This window comes from Brachypodium distachyon, chromosome 3 (assembly GCF_000005505.3).
Source record: "Brachypodium distachyon strain Bd21 chromosome 3, Brachypodium_distachyon_v3.0, whole genome shotgun sequence".
Lineage (NCBI taxonomy): Eukaryota > Viridiplantae > Streptophyta > Magnoliopsida > Poales > Poaceae > Brachypodium > Brachypodium distachyon.
Window position 1 is genome coordinate 19,035,986 of NC_016133.3, and position 23,676 is coordinate 19,059,661.

The 23,676-nt window shown below is 41.3% G+C and overlaps 3 protein-coding genes across 4 annotated transcripts; all 3 read right to left on the reverse strand.

Moving 5' to 3' along the window:
* Nucleotides 1-1,636: 1,636 nt before the first annotated feature.
* On the reverse strand, nt 1,637-11,647 carry LOC100821121 (threonine--tRNA ligase, mitochondrial 1). The gene is made up of 20 exons (XM_003573621.4): nt 11,247-11,647; nt 9,740-9,977; nt 9,532-9,591; nt 9,342-9,431; nt 9,105-9,179; nt 8,850-8,978; nt 8,674-8,763; nt 8,250-8,338; nt 8,041-8,137; nt 7,854-7,940; nt 7,660-7,744; nt 6,616-6,710; nt 6,479-6,511; nt 5,982-6,068; nt 5,717-5,809; nt 4,273-4,365; nt 3,974-4,195; nt 2,804-2,875; nt 2,369-2,440; nt 1,637-1,920 (listed from the first exon to the last, which is right to left on the reverse strand). The coding sequence occupies exons 1-20, from the start codon at nt 11,552-11,554 to the stop codon at nt 1,825-1,827; spliced, it is 2,211 nt and encodes a 736-aa protein (XP_003573669.1). The 5' UTR covers nt 11,555-11,647; the 3' UTR covers nt 1,637-1,824.
* Nucleotides 11,648-11,708: 61 nt separating this feature from the next.
* Nucleotides 11,709-16,752, reverse strand: LOC100821419 (putative disease resistance protein RGA3). 2 transcript variants are annotated; one of them, XR_001406910.2, is made up of 3 exons: nt 16,617-16,752; nt 12,265-15,040; nt 11,709-11,906 (listed from the first exon to the last, which is right to left on the reverse strand). XR_001406910.2 is itself a non-coding variant. In XM_014900839.2 (2 exons), exons 1-2 carry the CDS (start codon nt 16,674-16,676, stop codon nt 12,551-12,553), a joined length of 2,550 nt encoding a protein of 849 aa, XP_014756325.2. In that variant the 5' UTR covers nt 16,677-16,752; the 3' UTR covers nt 12,216-12,550. The 2 variants fall into 2 exon arrangements, 1 of the variants encoding a protein (XP_014756325.2); XM_014900839.2 differs by lacking the exon at nt 11,709-11,906 and having other exon boundaries at nt 12,216-15,040.
* Nucleotides 16,753-17,815: 1,063 nt separating this feature from the next.
* On the reverse strand, nt 17,816-22,807 carry LOC100821725 (HSP-interacting protein). The gene is made up of 3 exons (XM_010236255.3): nt 20,062-22,807; nt 19,453-19,678; nt 17,816-18,353 (listed from the first exon to the last, which is right to left on the reverse strand). The coding sequence occupies exons 1-2, from the start codon at nt 22,277-22,279 to the stop codon at nt 19,521-19,523; spliced, it is 2,376 nt and encodes a 791-aa protein (XP_010234557.1). The 5' UTR covers nt 22,280-22,807; the 3' UTR covers nt 17,816-18,353; nt 19,453-19,520.
* Nucleotides 22,808-23,676: the final 869 nt, after the last annotated feature.

The window sequence follows — 23,676 nt, forward strand, 5'->3', positions numbered from 1 at the left end:
GACATCATAATTTTGTACATGTTTACTTCTTTCTACTTAGTACATTAACACATGTTTGCTCACTAAAACACCGTTTGTTGACATACACTCGCTCCATCGCTAAGAAAACCGTTTTTAACTAGCATCTCATTTTCTCTCCCGATTGCTTTTTTTTAGCGAACTCTCCCGATTGCTAAAACCTATGTTCGTCCTTAGTGCCAAACTAGATGGGCCAACGCGCTTCGCTGCGTCGTTGGCCTGGCCATGGCCCATGGGTTGCGATATCTACAGCTTTGTAAGTTTGAGGTAGTTGTTTGCCTTCGCACTTTAGGTGCTTCAGTCTAAATTGTCAAGTAATAATATTTGAACACATCATGTGAGCCATTTCACTCGAACAGCAAGATCACGACATCTTCGACCATGGTCTGAACTGTTTTGTACTCAGAATTAGCCATGTGCATTGCTACCGTAATAAACTAATAATGCAATCACCATTTGTGCAATTTCACCGCATTCAGAAAATTGTATGTATCTGTTAGACTACTACCCTATTCTTTACTAACTTCGTCTCATTAATCCGTATAAACTAAGTATTGAAAGTCATTTATATTCTGACTGAACTTTCAGTGATAAAATGCTACCTTCTGATATTCTCCTTGTTGGTAAGAAAAGAGAGAGAGTGCAAGTCCACAGTACTGCAAAACTACACAAAAAACATATGAACATTTTATCGCCAAGGTAATAAAGTTTATAACCATTTTGCGCAAAATAAATGACGATTATAACCTTCAATCTGAACTCAATTGTTGGTTTAAAACATGCAGATTACAACTCAAGTGATAAATACCAAGAACACAGTCCGCCAGTCCGCCAAGGGGATAAACACCAATGAACTAATGTGAACCCTACTTGCCACCATCCGTCTGAGCAAGATCAGCCTTCGGCCATTGCCAGCGCCTGCCATCGAAGATATACCCAAGAACTCAGGAACCCTAGCAAGGAGTAGAGGCCTAGAGCGCGAAAGAATATGAGAAAGAGAAACTCACCGGAGAGAATTAGCTCGCCATGGAAGGTGCTGGAGGCCCGGATGTGTAGTCGCTGCAGCGCTGCCGCCGCCGAGTTGCCACTGCCCCGCCGCCGCCGAGTCTATGTGCAAGAGCGGCCTCCGATTCGAGATAATTCCCACCGATCTAACCGCGGGCCGCGCACCACCCAAGAGGCCAAGAAGATCATTCCGGAACAACAGATCAGATCAACAACAAAAAAAGAAACCGAAGCAACGGCGTAGATGCCTTCAGAGAAGAGAAATACAAAGTCTTTTTTTAAAGCCTGTAATAACTTCAAGAAATACAAACATCGATGCCAAGTCTGAGACATGAACCTACCTCAGCTCAGGTGCAAAATACAAAGTCTTAGGGTTAATTTGTTCGTCCCGGCCACACTTTTTAGGGGGTCGTCCTTCATATACGATAAGTTTTTTGAGTGATCATTTACGAGAAGTTCAGTAGGGCGCAGACCAGGAAGGTGCATGGCCATGGCCAACAATGCCGGTCGCAGAGAGCACACCCCGAAGGTAAGTGCGATTTTAACCGGTGTCCTCTGGTCATATAGGTCGACCGTCCGAAGAGACCCTGCCTAGTGCCTACACACACATGCATTGTTCACAGAAGGTTGCGATGACATTTTGATAAAGGTTGGAAAGAGTACCACACTTTCTAGTTAATGAAAGACAATCAGGTATGCTTTTGACAACGTTACAAAGATAGCACGATTCTGTGTTATTCACTTCAGACTGCATCAAAACTACAAACTGGGTGTACATGCAGCGAGGACGTGAAATCTAAATCACTGGAAAGAAGCTATTTCATCACTAAAACGTGTGATGACGTCAGCAATGCTTTCTGTGGATAGTTCTGCCTTGTCTCGTACCCTAAGGACGACCTGCAACAGAATAAGCCATGCAGATAATTCAGCATTATGGGAAGAGGCAAAAATCAATCAGGCTATATTATTTCCACATGGGTTTATATTGTTGTTTATGTGAAGTGTATTGCTGCTTCAAATCTTTAAAGGAAGGAGTTACGCACGGACTTGCATGGTCTTAAGCCCTTAAAATTTCAAAATTCATACAACTATACACTTTATAATAGTAAAATACACACATGATAAATATTCAAGTGATGTATAATGAAATTCCTAGCAATTATCCAAGGTGGCAGATTTGATAGCCGTGCTTGCTAATACTCAGCAATAGATATTTCATGCTACGATTTGTGATGAGAATGATGATTTGTACTATTAAACAGCCCATCATATCAACCTAATATTTGAATTTTGTCAAACAAAACAGATATGTAGGTTCAATTTCTAAATGGGTGCAAAGTCAAACCTTTCCAGTCTCAGCCTCTTTTGCACCTACGACAAGAATGTAGTTGAATTGGGCTAATTGAGCCTCTCGTACCTGCAATAATGAAAATTGACTATAACCATTCTAATGATGCGAATTTTGTGAATCTAAGTCCATATGAACCCCTTTTGCTTGTGTACTTTTAAAAATAGATGCACAAATGTTAGAACAAAATAATACGCACATAATCATATCTCTGCACAAGTGTTTGTGTGCACTCCCAATATACGGAGTATTATACATATATGATTTTTTAAAGAAAACTTCATCTGATTTCTAATGAGATACAGTCCTTTCAAATCAACTTACTCTGCCATAATTCCATGTTTTGCCCTTCAGAGAGTATAAACAAATGACAAAATATGCACATGGTACAAGAATAGAAAGGAACTCTGCCAAGATGAAATATCTAGCTACCTTCTTTTGAATTGTTCTATCAGTCATATCGATGTCAACATGAAAACCAGCTGCATGTATCTTAGCATGAACCTGAACATGAGAAACAAAGTGCTTAGTCACCAAGTGTCCAAAAATAAGTACATATATAATTTTACTTATGTTGTGAAAATCTGATTGTTATGGAAAACATTTGATATGACTGTCAAATATTTATGTTATGATTACAATATAAAATCACATAGTTCCAATACTAGTACATCCAGTGTCTTTTGGAATCCCTTAAGCCAAATAGAGCCTAATTAAACAAAGTCTATATGAACTTTGAATGTTATGCTGATGTTTTACATAAATGAAAAAGATCGACGTAGTATGATTAAACAAGAACACAATAGAAACAATCCAAATTGATTTCACCAATTCATCATGAGACTAATTTCAAATCATCCTCACTACGTTGAAGAGATCTATTTTTTTTTCCAAGACCCTGAGCAACCACAAGTTTCAAAGACCAATAGTAAACAAGAAAAATAACTTTTCAAAGGCCCATAAGAAACCCACATCTGTGGTTAAGCCCCCCTTTATGGCCAAAAGGTTGACCTGCATCCTACATTCTAGTGAAACCAGGCAAAACATTTCAAACAACAAAAAAACTAGAACCATAACCTAAAGACTAAAGTTTTCTGGAACTCCTTAAAAGTTCAAAGCTTCGACGATCAGACTAAAACAGATCTTCCCCACCCAAAAATCTGCTCAAATCTGCCAACAGGAAGTAACTCTGCCAGATTGACCTTAGTGAGGATTAGTGCATTTTGGAGAATTACAGACAAGCAACACCAGCAATGAGAGGTTTTAAGGTGCTCTTTTAGATGGGTGGGGGTGAACCAACCGCATATTGATGCACGTCTGGAAAAGATCCAATATAGAAAATGGATCTACTACATGCACTAAAACAATACATTCATAATGTTTTTAGAAAATTTTGAAACAGTGAACCCATAGGGACAACAGGTCAATTCCGAAAGTCATAAAAGAAAGAGACATGTCAAACATTGTGACTGAATCAGAGAGAGAGAGAGGGAGACGGAGAGGGTAAGGGCAACCAAGTGGAAAATACTCAGGCAGGAGATTTTAGTTAGCACAGAGAAGAGCTATGGAGTTACTCAAATTTCAGATACAAGGACTATTTACCTCTTTTGCATATTCTAAGGAATTGGAAGACACACAGCAAACAATGGCTTGGCGAGGGCTTAACCACAATGGCCATTTTCCATTGTAGTGCTCCAAAAGAATGGCAAACATCCTTTCAACTGATCCCAGTATTGCCCTGTGTATCATCACAGGCCTCTCAAGCTTGGCTTCATCCTCTGCCGAGTAACTCAACTTGAAGCGAAGGGGCAGCTGAAAATCGAGCTGTAACAGACAATAAAGGTCAATACAAGCAAATTTTATTCTCTACAATTGATGTCAAGATAACATTAAAGAGAAACCTGTAGGGTTGCACATTGAAATTTCCTCTTGAGGGCATCAAACACACCAATATCTATTTTTGGACCATAGAAAGCACCATCCCCTTCATTGATCTGCACACAAACATCTATGTGAGTACTGGGATTCATGGGTTAAGGGCCTGTTTGGTTTGAGCCCCAGTCTGCCCCACCAAAATTTTGGCAAATGTTGGCATGACCAAAACAAGGGCATGACCAATATTTTGGTAAGTAGATGTTGTTTGGTTTGTAGCCAAAAAAATTTGGCAAAATTTTTAGATTTACATTTGGTTTGCAACAAACTTAGTACTCAAACATTTGGCTTGATCTATTTCTCGGTTCGTGAGGTAGCAGACAAGATTTAGAGATAAATCATGGGTTATAAAAAAGAATAGACAAAGATAAAAGAAAAGTAGCTAGAGTTTTCCACCGATGGACTTGAGAAATGAGAGAAGGTCAAGGTACCGATGCTCTGTTTCGTTGCACAGCCAGAGAAAAAGATTTAGCAAGAAAAAAATATAGAAAAAGGCTGGGGCCCACCAAGGGTCAGAGGTAGAGCGCCCTGCCAATTCGTTGGCGAAGGTTTTCGCCGCCCTCGTTTTCGCCAACGTTTCCGCTGGAGCAGCACGAGCGCGCCCAAGATGACCTGGGCGAGCCAACTTTTTGGTTCTCATCCAAACAACATCCAAATACCATTGGCAAGCCAATTTTTTGGCACGGCAGGTATTGGTTGTAAAGCAAACAGCCCCTAAGAAACAGCCAAGTCCTGGCAGTTTCTTTCAATAGCAATTTGAACACTGAAGTAAATACTAGCATGATAGTACTGATATAAATCAAATCAGTCACAAGATGAATTAGAAATAATATACTCCCTAGATATTAAGCATTAGTAACTTGAGGTTGCAAGAACAGATAACTGCTATCCACCAGCATGAAATATGTTTACAGCTTTCGCTCATCAGATATCACTCAAATATACAAAATGCATATTACATTTCTACCATTGAAGATCAACAGAAAGTATAACCTACTTTCATCAATAGTTTTTTCTACAATGTCAGCCAAGGAGGAATAAACAACGGTCAACCGAACAACAATTTTATGCAAGGCCTGTAGTGAAAGTGTAAAATGAGGAGCAAATAAAGATGATAGAATAATTTGGTGAGCCCCCAATTGCCATTCTAAGAGCCTGTTTGGTTCTCATCCACAATCTGCCATGCCTAACCTTAGGCACTCCACAGTTTCTTAGGCATGTGTTTGCTTTGCACCAGAACCATGGCATGCCACACTTTTTATTGTTCATAAATGGTTGATTATCATACAACTTTCGCCAAATATTGCCATAATCGTGGCATGGATGTTGTTAAGCCACACTTTTGTAAGCTTAGCTGTAGCAAAGTTAGCCATATACCAAACATCTAGCAGCACTGAGTGATGCAAACAGTACCTTCCATGGTTTCCCAAACTCATCCAGGGCTTCTGTCAGTTGTTGCTCTGCTTTGTTCCAGGTCTCGATGTCACCTAAGTATTTCTCTGGTCTCTGAAAAAATAAACATTCGTGAGACTCTTTTGAACAGATTGGAGGATGAATAATGACCATCAACAATTTGATTGAGGTTATTCTGTACATATATTGACAAGGTCAATCGAGCAGTAGGTTTAGGCCCATATATTAAACCCATAACCATCAACAATTTGTTAGAGATGATTACCGTTGATAACTCCAATTCATACTTAAACCCAAATATTCCGTAAACGTAATCGATGAAATCCAAACAACCCCTAACTTCAGCCTTGATCTGCAACAATGAAACAACTTATAAACGGTAATACAAACTGAGAAATCATCTCAAGCACTAAACTAATCCAAACCACAATACAGCTACTGTCAAAAAAAGTAAGTCATGGTAATTGGTAGACACACTGAGCAACTCTGTGGATGCAAAACTGAACTCTGAACCTGCTGGAAATATCAGAAAGCCTAAGGGCTTGTTTGGCACAGGTGGATTTCACAGGATTTTGAGGAATTCTGGGGATTCTAATTAAACATGAACTACAATCCCCCAAATTCTGTAGAAATCCCGTGAAATCCACCTGTGCCAAACAACGCCTAAATGTCATAGAGCAAAATGATCAACACAATTCCAATGCATCACTACTCTTCTAAAAAGGATGAAAAACACATGGTCTATGTAAATCACAAACTTACTTGGCTCTCTGTGCAAAATATATGGGCATCATCCTGCAAGGGACATAAATAAAAATGATGACCAAAGTATATAGTTAATCAAAAACAATATTTTATCTTGGAAACTAAAAATTCATGGGATCACAATTAGCCTTTACCTGCTGGAATCTTCTGACACGTGTCAAACCTGTAAGTGCACCACTAAGCTCGTTTCTGTGCAGAACTCCAAAATCAGCCATGCGGAGAGGTAACTCTGCAGCATTTAATTAAACAAATTTGCTAGAATTAGACACCAAATTTGTCAAATCCACATGAGTACAGCAGCAGATAAGATTCCCCAAAGAGTCCCTTAGATAATGGCAACTTAATGCAGTAGGCAAGTAATAGCTGAAATTGTGCGTGTGGAGGTTGACTTGATTTGAGTACTAAACATAAATTGGAGTCAAAACTAATCGTCTTTAATTTGGAGACCAGGTATTTCTACATAGAAAAGGCTGGCTTCTAAGAAAGGGAATTGTTTCGCACCGTGCGTTTGTTATATAGTGCCCAACTTTTTCCATCATTTCGAGTTGGCTGAACTGGTTGGAGGATGCAACTCAATATGGTATTAGAGCCAAGAGGTCTCCAGTTCAAGACCCAGCGGACACAATATTAATTAACAAAACTGTGAACTAATTTGATCCCACATATAAGTCCTAGAGTAGCATAAACATGATGGATTGGGGTTCAAATATAGTGTCTACCTTTCTCCATCAATTTCAGCTTTTGGATGGTAGGTGCATGATACACGGTACCGTGAGATATTTTTATTTATAGAAAAGCAGTTCACCAAATGCCAATGAGACAGAGCACCAACCGCCATATATATAATAAATGTGCAACTCACAGTACGAATTAAATAGAAAGACAGCATAAAATATCGCAGGAAAATTAGTTCAGAAAGGAAGAAGCTTTAAGATAACTAGAACGATGATTTTGCAAGGTATTGAAACTAGGTAACCAATATCGAATACGTGCCTAAACCTGTAGCGATTATATGGGTAATTAAAGTACTCGCCTACTCAGCCTTGCACTTGATTTTTCTTGTAACCGGTGAGAGTACCTAGTGTGTATGCCCTCTAGTAGACCTAGTTTCCATACCTTGCAGCTTTAACTTGACCAAGATCACATCCAGGAACAAGTATAGCAAGAGAGGAGCTTACCTCTATATGAACGGACCTTGTGGTCAAACATTAGGCAATGACCAGGACAATTCATTGGCTTAAGGCCAAATTCTTGTTTCTCAATCTGCACAAGAAGAAAACCAACGGGCACCCATAAAGGTCATAACCGCCAATGATATTAATCTATAGCATGACACTTATGATTCTGCTGTAGCATATGCCGATGTCCTTACCTCAAAAACAAACATGTTCTCCTTGTAGTTTGCAGCATGTCCAGAGGTTTCCCAAAGTTGCATATTGTAAATGTTTGGACTCAAGACCTAATAAATATACAAACATAGGAGAAAACAAAAACACAGAGAGTTGTTCAGCTATCCATAGTCTAGGAAGATAAGTGCTATATAGTAAATTAATTCCGACCTCTTGGTAGCCTCTCTCTCTATACTGCCCTCGCAAAAAATCCATCAATTTGTTATATATTATAGCACCATGTGGAAGGAAGAAGCAGCTTCCTGGGCTGCATAGTTGCAAAGTTCATCAAAGAGCTATTCTTATGGTAGGCCAGCAAGCAAAGATCTAGAAACTAAGGTATGGAAGAGAATAAAATAGAACTGGAAATGCTAACGTACCTAAGTGGATGGAAAAAGAAGAGTTCCTGAGACTGCCCTAATAACCTATGATCACGCTTCTTAGCTTCCTCTATCATATGTTGATATTCCTGCAGATTATCAAGCAATAAATATGTATGAGAAACAGAATAAGCCGTTGATAACATGGAAATATTAAGAAAATATGAATATATATCTAAAATTAAAATTCAGAAGGACTATGCTGTCTTTGATGTAACCATCTTTTAGACCAGGGACTTTGTCTGAGCTGACCAATTGAAGGCATAATATGTCTCCACAAGGACACAGCTGCCGTGCAGTGTTGTGCAAATCAACTGACCGCAACACAAAAAAAACAAAGATGCTAGCGAAAATTCAAGGATAATATACATTGGGCGCACACCAGTTTCCACATCATCCATGGAGCAGAAATTTTATGTCGTACCTTGAGACGTTTAGAATCAGGGAAAGAAATTCCATATACTCTCTGTAGGCTCTCACGGTCTGCTTTCCCCCTCCAATATGATGCTGAAGCCTAATATTTACATGAAAATTCAGATCTTTAGTACTCAACTTCATCAACAGAACCTGGAGCTCAATGCATAACCAAAGAAAAATGACCTTGAGGCAAGCAAACGCTTTAACAAAAGAAGTATTTGGTATGTGGGGGCCACGGCAAAGGTCGACTAAAGGACCACATCTGTACACTGTAATGGTCTTGTCCTCGGGCAATTCATTAATGATTTCAACCTGAGCATACAGTTAAAAAATAATCAAGAACATGAGTACAATTTCTCAGATATGCTACATGCAGCAATTTGATAATTTGATAATATAAAAGCTTGAAAGAAGCAAGATATGAATGAGGAAGGCTACCTTAAATTGATTTTCGGCAAAAATTTCAAGAGCTTCAGCCCTGGAGACTTCAATGCGTTCAAATGGTTGCTTTTCCTGCAGAGTTGAGTTGAAGCAAAATACTTGTTAATGCAGTCAATTTATGCCATAAAGATAAGGTACTGCATTAAAATAAGTTGTATTGCTGCACAGTGTCCACAAAGTCAGGGTCAACAAAAAGCTTGAGTAAAAACAGTTCAATAAAACATGAGAGCATACCGCAACAGCCTTTTGAGCTTGTTTCTCAACGAGACCAAAATGTGTATCATTCAGTGTCACGTCATTGTAGTGAGCATCATAGTAGAAACCCTTAAAAGGCAAAGTGGAAACATCAAGAACATGAGTAATGACTGAAAAACAGGGCTAACCTATTTTCATGTGCTAACCGTAACTTAGACTAACTACATACCTCCCCTCTCGTAGTACAAGGCCCAATGCACAGCTTGCAGCCGTACGCCCTCTCTAGAGACTGCAAGTGAACAACTTCAATTAGAGAAACTTGAATTGAGAATGGACCATAACAGAGAATTGGGAAAATCAAACACCGGGCAACTAATTCACAACTTGCCCGTAACGAAAAATCAGGCTCAAAGATATCTTTGGAGGTTTTAACTCACTTCTCCAAGAATATGAGCACTCGAGTGCCAGAATGTGTCACGCCCTTCATTGCTATCAAACTTAAACAACTTCAAGTCACAGTCACCTTCCAATGGCCTCTCCATATCCCAGAGTATTCCATTCACTTGAGCTATCAAACAGCTAGCTGCTAACCCACTTGATATCCCCTTAGCAATGTCCATTGGGGTTGATATCCACTTTTTGCCTTCCTTAACTGCGCCGTCGGGCAGAATTATCCTGAGTGACATGCAGGAAACACCATTACAAGAAGAATTCATTGCCATCATGCAAAGCAGATGATTACATATGTACTTGAATTTAAACACCAAAGGAAGGTATACCAAGGGAAAAAACAGTAGGCTGCAAACCAAGGTTCAAAATCATATGATCTCAGTATCAGGGGTGGCGCCAGCATAGGGACAAGCAGGGGCGGCCATCCCGGGTCTCTGGATGCACTCTCAGCCATAGCCGAGCTCCAAGCTCCGTTCTATAGTGCCATTGTGGATTGGAGAAATACGTGCTCACACCTGGGTGTGAGTCACGGGAAGGAGACAAGCAAACTATCTCCTTGTGTTTCATGGGCCTGTGCCAAACACAGTTAAGTGAAAGGCCAGTAAAGAAATAGCCCAGCATGGCCACTCATGCCCTCCACAGCCAAAAAAATACACTAATCTTTATGCTTTTCAAAGCCTCAAAAGGTCAAGTTTCTAGTCCTTTAACTGTAGACAAGTGAATGGAAATATATTGATTGATCAGTGCAGCATATACACCTCGGATCACTAATCCTCAATCCTTAAGGATGGCTATCTCTCTACTGAGCGACACACCAAACACATTGATATCATAAGGAAGTCATGATTATGACACGTGATAATTTCGGAGGTCTTTAGGTGAAGTTAGTTCCATCTAGACAACATTTGATTTTTTTTCCATTTTTTTAATCATCTCTTCTGACTTGGATTCATGTCACATGTCATGACATTGTCAGCTGAAAGAGTTTTCTCGGTCACTGATATCATAAAGACATCTTTGAAATACGATAATCGGTGAATGATTTGACGGTATGCTACATTGAGCAAGAAATATCTGTGAAGCTTTAGTGATAAAAAATATTAAAAAATTCGCATTATACAATTGTCCACATAGAGTTATGTTGACTGTAGTCTATAATATATATTTTAATCTTTTTTTGACAAGAGTTCGCCCCTGCAAACTTCAAATCCTCAGCGCTGCATAGTGCCATCCTAGGTAGATAATGCAAGTTCGTTGAACCCTACAGAAGTTCAGATAATTTTCGTCCTCTGTAATAGTGTAATCTTCATGTCTCATCAACAATCAACTGCCCCGGTAAACGACTTAGAAAGCCGATCTGAAATATGAAGCGGGTATGTCCAAACGTGCACAGAGCCACACGCTGCTACACGAATTCCAATTCAGCAGCCCCCAGTTGACCCACTGCGCTAATTATACAGCAAAGACGCGCGAGCAGATCGCGGGAGCACTCACTTGATGGGCTCGCCGCCGATGTTGAGGCGCTCGAGGGCCTGCCTGGACTGAATCTCCTCGAAGAGGCGGATCCTCTTCTGCGTCACCGCCTCCAGGTATGCCCCGTCGGGCACGACGGTCGGGGGCGGAGCCGACGCCTTCCCCTTCGCATCTTTCCCGGCGGCGGACTTATCTCCTGCCATCGCCGCGGTGGAAAGGCGGAGAGGGGAGAGGGACAGGAGGCGAGCGGGGCGAGGCAGGAGCGGGGGTAGGGAGCGGGGCGGGTGCTGCCGGAGGAGCGAGAGGCCTCGCCGGAGGCACACAAGCATATAGCGGCGGCGGCGGGAAGGGAAGGGATGTGCTGCTAAGGTAAGGGTTTGAGCCCGAGGGTTTTGACTTTATCCGTGCTAGTTTGGGTGTGAGCCAAAGGCAAAAGGCATCATCGCTGTTAAGAAATGAGGAGGCACCTTAAAAAATGGGAGGTTGCCAGGCCAAGGCATCGCCAGAAATCGGAGACAGCCTTTTAAAACACTTTTCTTGTAACTTGTTACAAATACTACTCCCTGGATTATACAAATTCACGTGACTTATTTTGGGACGGAGGAAATAGTCCGTATAAACTTCATATTCTACTCCGTACTGATCTTAGTAGATTTTCCTATAAATTTGCCCAAACTTGCCCTGTCAAAAAAAACATGGTCACAATTGAAGAAATTTTGATTTAGACAAAACTAGGACTTCTATATTTACAAACAGAGGTAGTAATTACTTTTGTTCTTAAATATAAGGTTATTTTATTTAATGCTAAGTTAAATTTGATTAAATTTGTAAAAAATAAACATTTATACATCAAACAAGCATACTATGAAGATATATATAATGATGAATATAATTTAGTTAAATTTTAATTTGACTCAGAACAAAACATCATGTATTTATGAACGAGAGAGTGGTATCCCCAATTTTTCCTGCAAGAAAATAATATGTCCACATGAAAAAAAAAAGATGCAAGCGAGTGCCTACACACGTCAACACACACCTTATTTTATTGCCAGCACATGGAGCATCCAAATATTCATGTGGACATATTCTTTGTTCTTACCGCCACCAGCCAGTAAACAGGCATGTTCTTTCAGCGCAAACATTCAAAGTAGAGTGCAACCACTCTGGTGAAATTTGTGTACTTGGTACGAGTAGATATAGATGGACGGTGTTTGAGTCAAGCACCTATAGTCATGTTCTTAAATACAAGGGTGCCATGTGTTGTAGCTCATGGAGTTGCCTCATCTTACAGATTTTCTTCAGAGTGCTTTGTCAACAAATAATCAGCTCGAGATGTTATTAGCTGGAAGTTGAGGGCATCCTTTGACAACACAGTGTTTCAGTTGATCAGGGGGTGGCAAACCTTCTAGACAAGATAGTGCTCCACAATCTGTCACACTTAACTTGGTCAATGCCTTGCAGGAATGAAGCCTTATGCGTGTTAAAGCTGAACACTTCGCTATCTCAACTTCACTTAACTCCAACTCATCCTCCTCACATGACTGGGAGCCTGTACTCACCCCACCACGATTGAAATCAACATTAAATTCTTTCAGAGATGACAAACCAGTCAAGTGTAGTTTCTTCAGGAATGGCAACTCTTCAAACGGTGGAAGAACCTTCAGTGCTGAACAGTCCTGGAGATGGAGGCTTTCTAGATTGCCGAGTGAGAAATTTTCTCCCAGCCATGATGGAGTAGCACCAGCATAGTTTATGACATGGAGATGTGCGAGGTAATCATGTGGTTTAAGACCCTCGATTACTTCTCTCTGAACAGAAGGATTCCCACTTGCACTACCCCATGAGAGTGAAAGTGTCCTCAGATGTTTTTTATCTTTAATCCTTGCACGATTAGCCTCTTCCTTCTTTGTGGCATTCTCAAGATCAAGGATAATAAGCGATCCCCTGATCTCGTTTAAGTACTCCAGCTGCGAGATGGCAAAGCCACTGTCTCGCTGCACCCGGAACTCATTCAGCTCTTGTAGAAACTTAAGTTCTCCAACTCTTGATATCTTCGAGTGCAATGACCCTGACTCCGGAACAAGTAAATAGCGGAGGTTGACAAGATTACTCATACCCTTTGGCAAATCATCTAGGCCGCTCCAATGTATGATGTCCAGTACCTGTAGGTGGTAGAGCTTACAGATGGCCTCAGGCAAAGGGTTGCGCATATCAGAGGTAGACCTCAGTTCTAAATAGCGAAGATGGATGAACTTTTTAACACTGGATAGCAACACGTCAGCATTGAAGGGCATTGCAGATAACTGAAGTACCCGGACATAACGTGATTGCTGAAGAGTCTTCACAAACTTTGCAGAGAAGTTCTCATCATATACACCTACAAGCATTAAACTCTCCAAGCTTCTCAGAATACCACTATTCTGAATTTCTTCTAGCTTTTCTTCAAAAGTCTCACTACGTTCTATGCTTATTTCCTTATAAACCAACTCCGTCCAGATGCCAAGATGACGAATGGATGGGAAAACTTTCCGATGGTCTGAGCCATCAATGGTAAGGCACTCACATAGTGAGACTTCTCGTGCTACATCATGTATTAAATCATGCACAACAAAGTACTGCCCATCTTTCTGTAAGAAGCTCCGGTCTACCAAATCATCAAAACTGTCACTTCCTGCATCTTCCAATTTTCTTCTCTCGTCAATGAGAAAGCCAAGAGCGATCCATACACGTATCAGCTGTTCCTTATCGAATTTGTAACCTTTTGGAAACAGAGCACAATGGGAAAAGAGGAGCTGAAGGTGGTAGGACAAGTGATTGTAACTGAGCATTAGTGCTGGTATGATACCATCTGTACCATTTTGTAACTTCCATTCATCACTGTCCAAAATTTTTCTCCAGTGAACCTCATGAAGATTTCTTCTCAAAAGCGTGCTGACACTTTTAGCTGCTAATGGATTTCCTTTCAGCTTGGTGGCTATTTGCTTTCCAATTTTTTGAAGCTTCTTCTGACCTTGATAATTCTCATCACCAAATATGCATCTTTTAAAGAAGCACCAAAATATATCATCCTTCATACCATCCAAGTTGATGTGCTCCTCCATTTTGCTTGTTATGCTGGCAACAGACAACTTTCGGGTTGTTACCAGAATCACATTACCTTTAACTTCTGTACATCTAAGTGGTGCCAACAGCTTGTCCCAACGACCCTCACTCTCCTCCCACATATCATCCAATACAAGTAAAAATCTTTTGGTTAAGTGTTCCTTGATACCACGCTGAAGCACAGTGAGGTTTTGAGTATTTGTATGCTCGCATTCAGGTATTTGTTCCAGAATACTTTGCGTAAGCTTCACTTCGTCAAAGCTCGCAGATACATAGACCCAAATCCTGATGTTGAACTTAGCTTTTACATCTGGGTCATGGTAAACTAGTCGAGCGAGTGTTGTCTTCCCAACACCTCCATCACCAACTATTGGAACAACTAAAAGTTCTTGACCGCTTGATGCACTGCTACTAATTAGTTTGAGAATACCATCCTTCTCTTCCCTTGAGAACACCTTAGTTTCAGTGAAACTCTCCACTGCCTCACGTGTGTCTGTGCTTGTTTTTCGAGTTGCCCGATTAATTCCATCTAGTTTCTCTAACAAAAGGGCATTGTGAACATCATCACAAATCTTATGCAGATTTTCCACGGTATCTCTTATGTGTGGTATGTCAGATCTATTGATTCTTGGCTTTGATTGTCCAACTTCAGTAAAAGATTTCACTTTGGATACCAACGGGTTGCTGCTCTTGAAGTTCTTCCTTTTTATCTGTTCATCATAAATGGGAAATGCTAGAATTAGAACCGTCTCTCTATCAGTACTCACTGATGCAAATGAGATCAGTATCTCAGTATCACATGATGGGACAGGACCAAAACAAACAAAATAGAAAATTAGATTTCACGGAGCACAACAACATCAATATAGAGAAAATTCAGCTGTAGTCAGCACCAAGCAGAGCGCAGGGATCACCTTAATAGAGACTAAGCTGAAGTTTAAATTTTGTTATTTGAACTGAAAAATATAGGTCAATTTATTTTAGATAATGGAAGGAAGATACCACACAGCAACATACACACATCAAGCACCGCCTTTGCCAATGGCCTCAGGACAGCTCAGTTAAGATCGAGCAGAATATCATCGGCTATCCTATTAAAAATCGAATTGTATTAGGGCATAGAGAGACGATGCTAAGGATCCTATAATAATCAAACTCTCATAAGGATTCATACAACCTTTAAAGGAATCACGAGGAAACCATGAAGCATAACCATACTAATCCGAAGAGCCAAGATCTCATACAAATCAAGGTAAAAGCAATAAGGGGTGCAGAAGAGGGCTAGAGGCTGGATTATTCCTCAACACTAGATTTTGTGTAGGCAAGGATCATGGTTTGAGAGGGTTGGGAGAAAACAGCAATCACTCTTTGAGGTGGTGCTTAGAGAATTAGTTTTTCCAAATCTTTCCTTTGTTGTTGCGATTCATTCGACACCTTTATTTGGCATGCCCCTTTATTTTGGTTATCTCTACTACATTATCCTGATTTGTTCTTGATGGCATGCACACTAATTTCACTTTTCAAAATACGAGTGGCGTTGTGTATATCAGTATATGAAGGGGCATTAGAGTATAGTAACTACTTTACATATATTTCTTTGCTTACTAGAGCTAATTTCAATTGCAACTGTCGGACAAGCAAACATTTTAGTATACAGACTGAATACTATGGATGTGCACTCCTATTCTCTTATGGGATAGTAATAGTTTGCATGTTGTGGGATGGACTAGATTGCCATCTCTTTGAATCATCATAGAACTACTGCTACCCCGATTAGAAATACTACGATATGTATCTGGAATCAGGTGAGTATGGTAGAAATGGCCAGAATACCGCTTAAATTTCAACGTTTCACAGTTTTCACTTTGCAACCATGTTTGGACCTACCTTGACATGATATTTTTCGCTGTATGGACAATTTTTTGCAGGGAATATCTATTAGTATAGCTATGAGTTGCTACATTTCTCAATGGTACGCTGCAGCGCTATGTTTGTTTGACACTGTTCCCGTTCTTAGTCAGTTTGTGTTCTTCCTTGTCTCATGCAGAGTAGATATGTATTCCAAATTAATGTTCATGTCTCAACGGCAAAAGATCACACTACAGATTCCTGGTCTTCCAAAAGAAAAAAAGTAGGAGTAGCATTTTTTTTAAGAGTTATTAGTTGTTGCATTTCTAATGTTTGGCGGATGCACTTTATTGAGGACGAAAGGCAAGTACCAAAAAAAGAGGATGCACCGCTGAAATGTAAACCAACCAAATCGCCCCAATCCAACGACGTGTATACCTTTTCCCTGATGCCGTAGTACTCGAGCTCGTCGAGGTGCCTGGCCAGGTCGGCCGCCATCTGCTGGACCTGAGCGATCTGCACAACCAGCTGCTCGTTCCCGATCCTGACCCCCGCGGCGGCCCCGGCGGGCACGGCGCCGAGGACGAGGTTGGCGCGCCGCAGCGCGTCCGCGAGGAGCTGGACCTCCCTGTCCAGCCCTTCCGTGCTCAGCAGCACCTTGATGGCGCCGTCGCTGAGGCGGTCGAGCAGCTTGTTGAGCACCCATGTCGCCGCCGCCGACGCGAGGAAGATAGGGTCCATTGCAATGCAGCCTGCGTTTACTTTTCTTCGGGTCCTTCGGGTCTTCAGTATAGTCTTAACGATTTGTTCGATGTTTCTTCTTTGGCGATTTCCATTTGTTCGATGTTTCTGAAGAGATGAATGTTCGATGTTTCCACTGTTCTACAATTGTTAGGCCTTTGGATTATAACAATGAAACACACAAAGTCTGTAGTTTCCAAATGTCCGAGGTTTCAACTGTGACTTCCTGCCGGCCGATGGGAGGGGCTACACCTGTAGTAGTTCGCGCATGCCGGCTGTCGTGTGCTTGGCCCAGTTGACTGAGCATTCAACTAAACATCTAAGAATTATTAACTACTTAAGGGCACCCGTGCAGCTATAGTCCAATCCTGCGGGATGTGGCAGTTAGTAGAAGGGATTTTCAAGATCTTAGTTTTGTTTTCTAAATTAGATCGTCAAACTCGGATGTTCATAGTCTTGTTAAGAATTTCTTGTCTCTTCAGCACGGCCGTTTCACTTGGTTTTCGCAGTTTTGGAACGATGCTTGTATTCTTTTGATCATTAAGTAATTGTTAAGAATTTCTTGTCTCTTCAGCACGGCCGTTTCACTTGGTTTTCGCAGTCTTGGAAGTGTTTCGCTAAAAAAAATACTTAAGGGCAACATTCTTTTCTCCATATATATGTTTAAACCTACAAGGAACTGTTTGGAAAAGGTATATTCTCCGGTAAAGTTTGCGCATTGCTAGTTTGGACACCAACCAAATAGGCACTTTGTTTAAATTTGGACCAAATAGCCAAGCTCTCACAAAACATACCTAGAATCCAAGCAGGGCCCAAGGGAAATTTAGCTCACCGCATCAAAAGACAAAAGTTTTAACTCATCGTATCAAAAGCTCACAAGCGTATTGGCAACAAAATTTGACAACCAAGTAAACCAACAATCAGGTAACGATGGCGTAATGTCTGTCTGACGACAGCAGCTTATCAATACAAAGTACATCTGTTTGATACAATTGTGGACTACAAACACTCTGTTCTACCATGTTTTGCTACAAGTTACCAAAAAACTGTATTGAACATTCTTAATGTGTGATCTAGGAGTAAAGCACACCTTGAGTGATCTAAGAATGTGTAATTTTCCTATCTTGATCTAAGAGTACCTTGGAGCACTTCCTTGAATGAAATAGAAGGAAGCGCAACAATATGAACAACATCTCCTGTCGGAAGGAAATATTATAGCAACAAGTAGACAACTGCGCACAGAGCTCCATAGCAAATGCAAGCAAGTTACATTGTCAATCTTCTACTCTCTTTTTTCTTTCCCTTTTTTCCATCAGAAAACCAATACTGCACTACTGTTAGCTAATCTCTAGCTTGAGACTGAAGAGAATATACTCTTTTTTCCTTTTTCCTTTTTGGAATTAGTAAGTGAAGTACAGCTCCAAAGACAACAATCTGCAAACATATAACAGAATTACAGGAATAATTAGAAAAGTTATTCAAATAATTAACGGAATAGAATGTGATATTTTATTACAATGCAACATAAAAAAAAAGAAAATTACAAGGTAGCACTACAATATACCTTGATAATTGCACTTTTTTAGAATGGGCATTTTACATACTCCCTCCGTCCTATATTAAGTGACTTTCTATTACATGTATTTAGACGCTTTTTAGGCATAGATACATTCATATTTGGACAAATTTGAGTCACTTAATATGGGACGGAGGGAGTACTATATATCAGGTAGCACGGCACAGTAATTTTTTTAAAGAAAACTATAGCCGCTGTAGCAACCAAGAAGATTGTGTGCATGTCAAGGTCATATATTACTAGTTGCCACATCATGTGAGGATATCTAACTACAGTAGCTTCTAGACTTGAGCAGATATATAGCAATAAATTAAAGCACCAAGTAAAAGATGCCCTGTATCTCCTAATGCTTCATAATAAAGAGATCGTGTAAAGGAGTGGAGCTGTAGAACTTATACCATGGAGATTGCTCCCATAAAAATAACTGATATATATATTTTCTAAAAACATCAAAACTATATTAAACATGATGCTCCCTCCGATCCATAAAAAGTGTTGCCCACTTAGTACAAAATTTCTACTAACTTAGTACAAAATGGGCAACACTTTTTATGGATCGGAGGGGGTGACTGTTACAATCCTTATTTTATGTTTTAACACTTGTTTCCCACACACAATAAAATTGAGAAACTTCTTGGAAAAAGAAATGAGAAACTTATGTTCTCATCTGAGATCTCATCAATAGGCAAGGATGAAACTACTGGATCTCAAACAAAACAAAACAAAAAAAAACGGGCATCAAGGATCGATATTTTATATCTTCTTTTGTTTTCCATTGTTTGTACTTTCATTTATATAGTTTTTGTCATAGAGAAGGACAGAAGGTCGACATGCTCCAAAGCCAGGCCAGATCACCAATCCCAGGACTCACTGGGGATTTCTGGTATCTGGTCTTTCAGCTGCTGGGATCCAGAAGACTGCTAAAAGTAGACAATACTTTTCGAGGCAAGAAATTACCTGATAAAATCAGATTACAAGTCATTCTTCTCCATGACTTTAAGGTCTATACTTGAGCGGTTATAGAGTCATGTGTAGTGTATGTGTTCCAGTATATGATGCAACTTTGGAGCTCTACGTCTAAATATTGGTTCAAGGCGAAATGATGGAGCTCCAGTTCTCCACTTTTTAGCATCGTACATTTCATTCCATGCTTGAACTATTTCCTCAACCTTAAAACTCAATCCTGCAAAAGACAAAGCAAAATTTCTTAGAACTTGTTAAATGTAGATCGCTCAAGGTGTGCTTTAATCCTAGATCACACATTAGATCACTCAAGCACAAAATCCAAACATAAAAAGTTCAAAAACAAGGTATGGAACTGATTATGTTACCTGCTTGTTTCATTAATTAAGGCAAAAGCTTTGCCCTATTTCATTAATTAAGAAGAAGCATGAGTATACACAAATAGCCAAGCAAAAGGCTAAGAAAAGTGGACGACTAACATATCATTTGGCTAGCGCAACAAGCACAATATTCTCCAACTATAAGCATCGCATATCTAGATTCTAGATGTGGCAAAATGGAAAAAATGGAAGAAAATTAGGTGGTGTGAAATCAAATCCTTACCTTCTTGGGTAGTTTCATTAGCACAATGGTTCTTTACCATCACATTGATGTCTGCTAAAGAAGCTCCTCCTGTCTTAAATTTCTCCATCGCCACTGTCAGCGACTCTTCCCAGCTAGGCAGTCCCAAGCTGAACTCCACTACAGAGCGTTCATAAAGAATGGTACCCCACAAAATATTTATATGTGATCGAATACTTGAAGCTTGTTCGAATGCTTCATCTGCAGACAAATCCTTCGTATACCCTTCTAGGCCCATCTTCTCCAGCATGGAATTCTCTTTGTTTGGTTTAGACAGCCCCCTCAAGCGCATATTTTCCATTCCTTCCCACAACTCCATTCCTTTTTCCATATTATCCTCTGCATGGTTGAACAAACCCAAAACCTCTGTTCCCATGTCTATCTTACATGCAATAGCATAATACCATGAGAGCTTGGCCTGCTCAAACTGCTGCTGGCCAAGTGCAATAAGACCTTCAAAAAAGTCTGGTTTTGTTTTCACAGCTTCCTCATACTTTGAACCAGCTTTAGCATATTCTGAACAAGCCCATTCATATGCAGCCTTAATCTGTTCAAGTATCAATTCAAATGAACCATCTTCAGACAGGAGTGGCCTTTTTCTTGCACGAGACATGTTGATGTTACCCCAATTGAACAGGGCCAAAGCAGCCATTTCCTGAAATTTTTGCTCTGCAACTTGAAATATTTCCTGTGCTTCTTCACTTGCAATGGTGTCTTCCATAGCCTCACAATATAGTCTCATGCCGAGGTCATGGAGATCCAAATATGCATCAGAATCAAAACCGACGTGCGTTTTGAACAGCCGAGCAAACTGTAATATCCAATCATCAACATGGCAGTTCTGTTCATTATCACGCCTTGCGCTCCCATTCTCAGACAAGCTATTATGATTTTTCTGTAATGTGGCAAACGAATGTTGTCTGCTGACAACATCCACACCTAGTTCTTGTATAGGATCAACCTCCGCAACATATAATCGAATGGGCACTTCTGGATCTGCCAGTTTGTTGGCCAATCTTAGCTCTTCAGATGAGGTGATTGTCACCAAGTCATCTTCCTTGTCCCTGTACTTAACAAGTAATGCCTTCAAAGATGGGAACTTGTTCTGAACTATCTCTCTCAATTGAGATAGGCTGCCGTTGACTGGCATTTGAGCACACCTAATATCCTCTCCAAAGACCAACTTTAGATCCCTCATCACTTCTGCTTTGACGCTGATATTGCTCTCCGTGCTGTGCTTATGATGATTTTCCTGACAATGATCCACTGGCTTCACATCAGAATGCTTTTGTTCCTTACCCTCACCATGCCGAATTTTCTTTCCTGCAATGCGTTTCCCTCGCTTGCCGCCGGCAACCTTCTGTTCCTTCTCAAAACCATTGGTTTCCTTATCTCCCATATGCTTTTGATGATTTCCGTTCCCATTTGCTACCTTGTGCTCAGCATGCTTTCCTTGTTTGCACTGCTTCACTTGATTATCTTCCAGATGGTTTTCCTGCTTGTTATGCTCATTCCTCAGTTTCTTCTCCATAGTCTGCGTTGCTTGCTCGTATTTGACATGATCGACTAGAGTCCCCTCGGCGCACTCTTCCTCCATCTCCTGGCCATTGTTAATTTCCATATTATCTGCGGCACGGTTCACCTTGTGCCCATTCACAACAGAATCACTGTAATTATGAGATATCTTCCTCTTACACTCGCCATTGGCCTCTTCTTTCACCGGCTCGACCTCCCTGTCCAAAACAACAACACCCTTCTCCTTCAATGCCGCCTTCACGCTCTCGGAAATCTCCCGCGCGGCGCGGTTGCCTGGCTCCCAGCCCAGCACCTTCTCCACGTCGCCCCACGCCAGGTCCGGCCTGTCGAGCGCCTGGAAGCAGCCGGCCCGCCGCAGCAGCGCCCTGCTGTACCTGGGCGCCACCTCCAGGGCCAGGTTGCACTCGTGGATGGCGCGGTGGTACTCGGCGGGGACCATCCGCATGTAGCACTGCGCGACGCTGGTCCGGAGGTGCGCCGCCTCGACGTGGCCGCCGGGGACGAGCTGGGCCGCCTTGTCGTACTTGAAGGCGGCGCCCTCGTAGTCCTTCCGGTTGAACAGCCTGGTGCCTTCCTCCTTGAGCTCCCGGGACAGCTCCAGGAACACCTCCTCATCGCCGCCGCCCTCCGGCGGCGGCTTCTTGGCCGTCGTCGGCTTCCCCATGGCCGGCCGCCGGCTGCCTCCCCTCAAATCGCGCACCTTTTTGCTATTTATTCTCGCCCGTTTCCTTGGACCAAGAACTCGAAAAACTCTCCCTCTCCTAGCAAAATCTGCAAGCACAAGAAACGGAAGCGAGGAACAGAGTTGTCCTCCCAGATTCCAGCGAGAACCGCGAATTGGAGAGCCAGGAACCAACGAATCTTGGAAAATGAAGCCCCGGAAACGTCCAAGCTTTTTTTGTTCCCCTTCTTTCCCTTTGCTGTAGAACCAAAGTACCAAACGAACCGAGAACACGGTGCTACTGGTGGAAGGAAGGGAACCGATGCTTCGACCACACGGAACGGACGACAGAAGAACCCTCAGGCCGAAGCAACCCAGCAAAAGATTTTGGTCGGCGGGGACTAGCGGGGGAAGAGAGAGGATAATGGACAAATGGCGCAAAAGCGAGAGGCGGTGCGCGGCGCTTTTTCTTGGAGAGGCGGGTGGTGGTGACAGGCAGGGCAGGCGACTGGCTTGCCATCCCGGGCTCTTCCGTGGCCCGTGGCCCGTCCAGGCTTCTGCTGCTTTTGAGGGAGAGAGGGAGGCCTTTTTCCTCGTGCCGTGGTTCCTCGCTCCAACGGCACGGCACGGTTTGGTTTTGGTTTGGTTGGTGGGCGAGGAGTGAAGCAGGTGCCCATCTGTGCCTTTTGTCGGTTGGCATTCATGGGCTTCATGTACAATCTGCTTCAACGTAGAAGAAGAAAATCTTTCCCTAAAAAAAAAGAATGTTTTCCAGATTTTTCACTTACCGTCAACGGTCTATTTTCATAAAGTTCGAGAGCAAAAAAAATTCATGTTGATAGTGTAGATTTCTTTTGTTTTTTACTACTAGATGAATTGTGACTTAGTTATAAGGTCAGTTTACAACGTGAAATGACATTGTCCTGAAAAGAACCAACATAAAATGATATTGACATGTCAACGGTTCACATCTTGATGTCCTCTTGTATTCGGTAACGAATCTATAGAATACCATAATTGCACGAGCTATAATAATCACGTAGGTTGAAACGACGCATGAGCCATCTACTTCAGACAATGATGGTATAAAATCGTTGAACATACCATTGCGGAGGAAACACCTTTGTAAGACAAACCTAAAACAACTGCTCCATTGATGAACTGTCAAGGAAAAAATAAATGAAAAACACCATAAGACGAGCCATGAGAATAATCGATTACACGGAGTAGGCCGACGAGAAGGGAGCAAGAACACAAATCTTCTAGACGACGTCATTTTCACCGTCTAACCACCACCAAGAACATACAAACCTAACAAGAAAGGTAGCAAAAACTAGATACAATCTTGTTTTTTTGAGAGAGAATCACTAGATATTTTTTTTGCTGTCTAGGATTTCCTA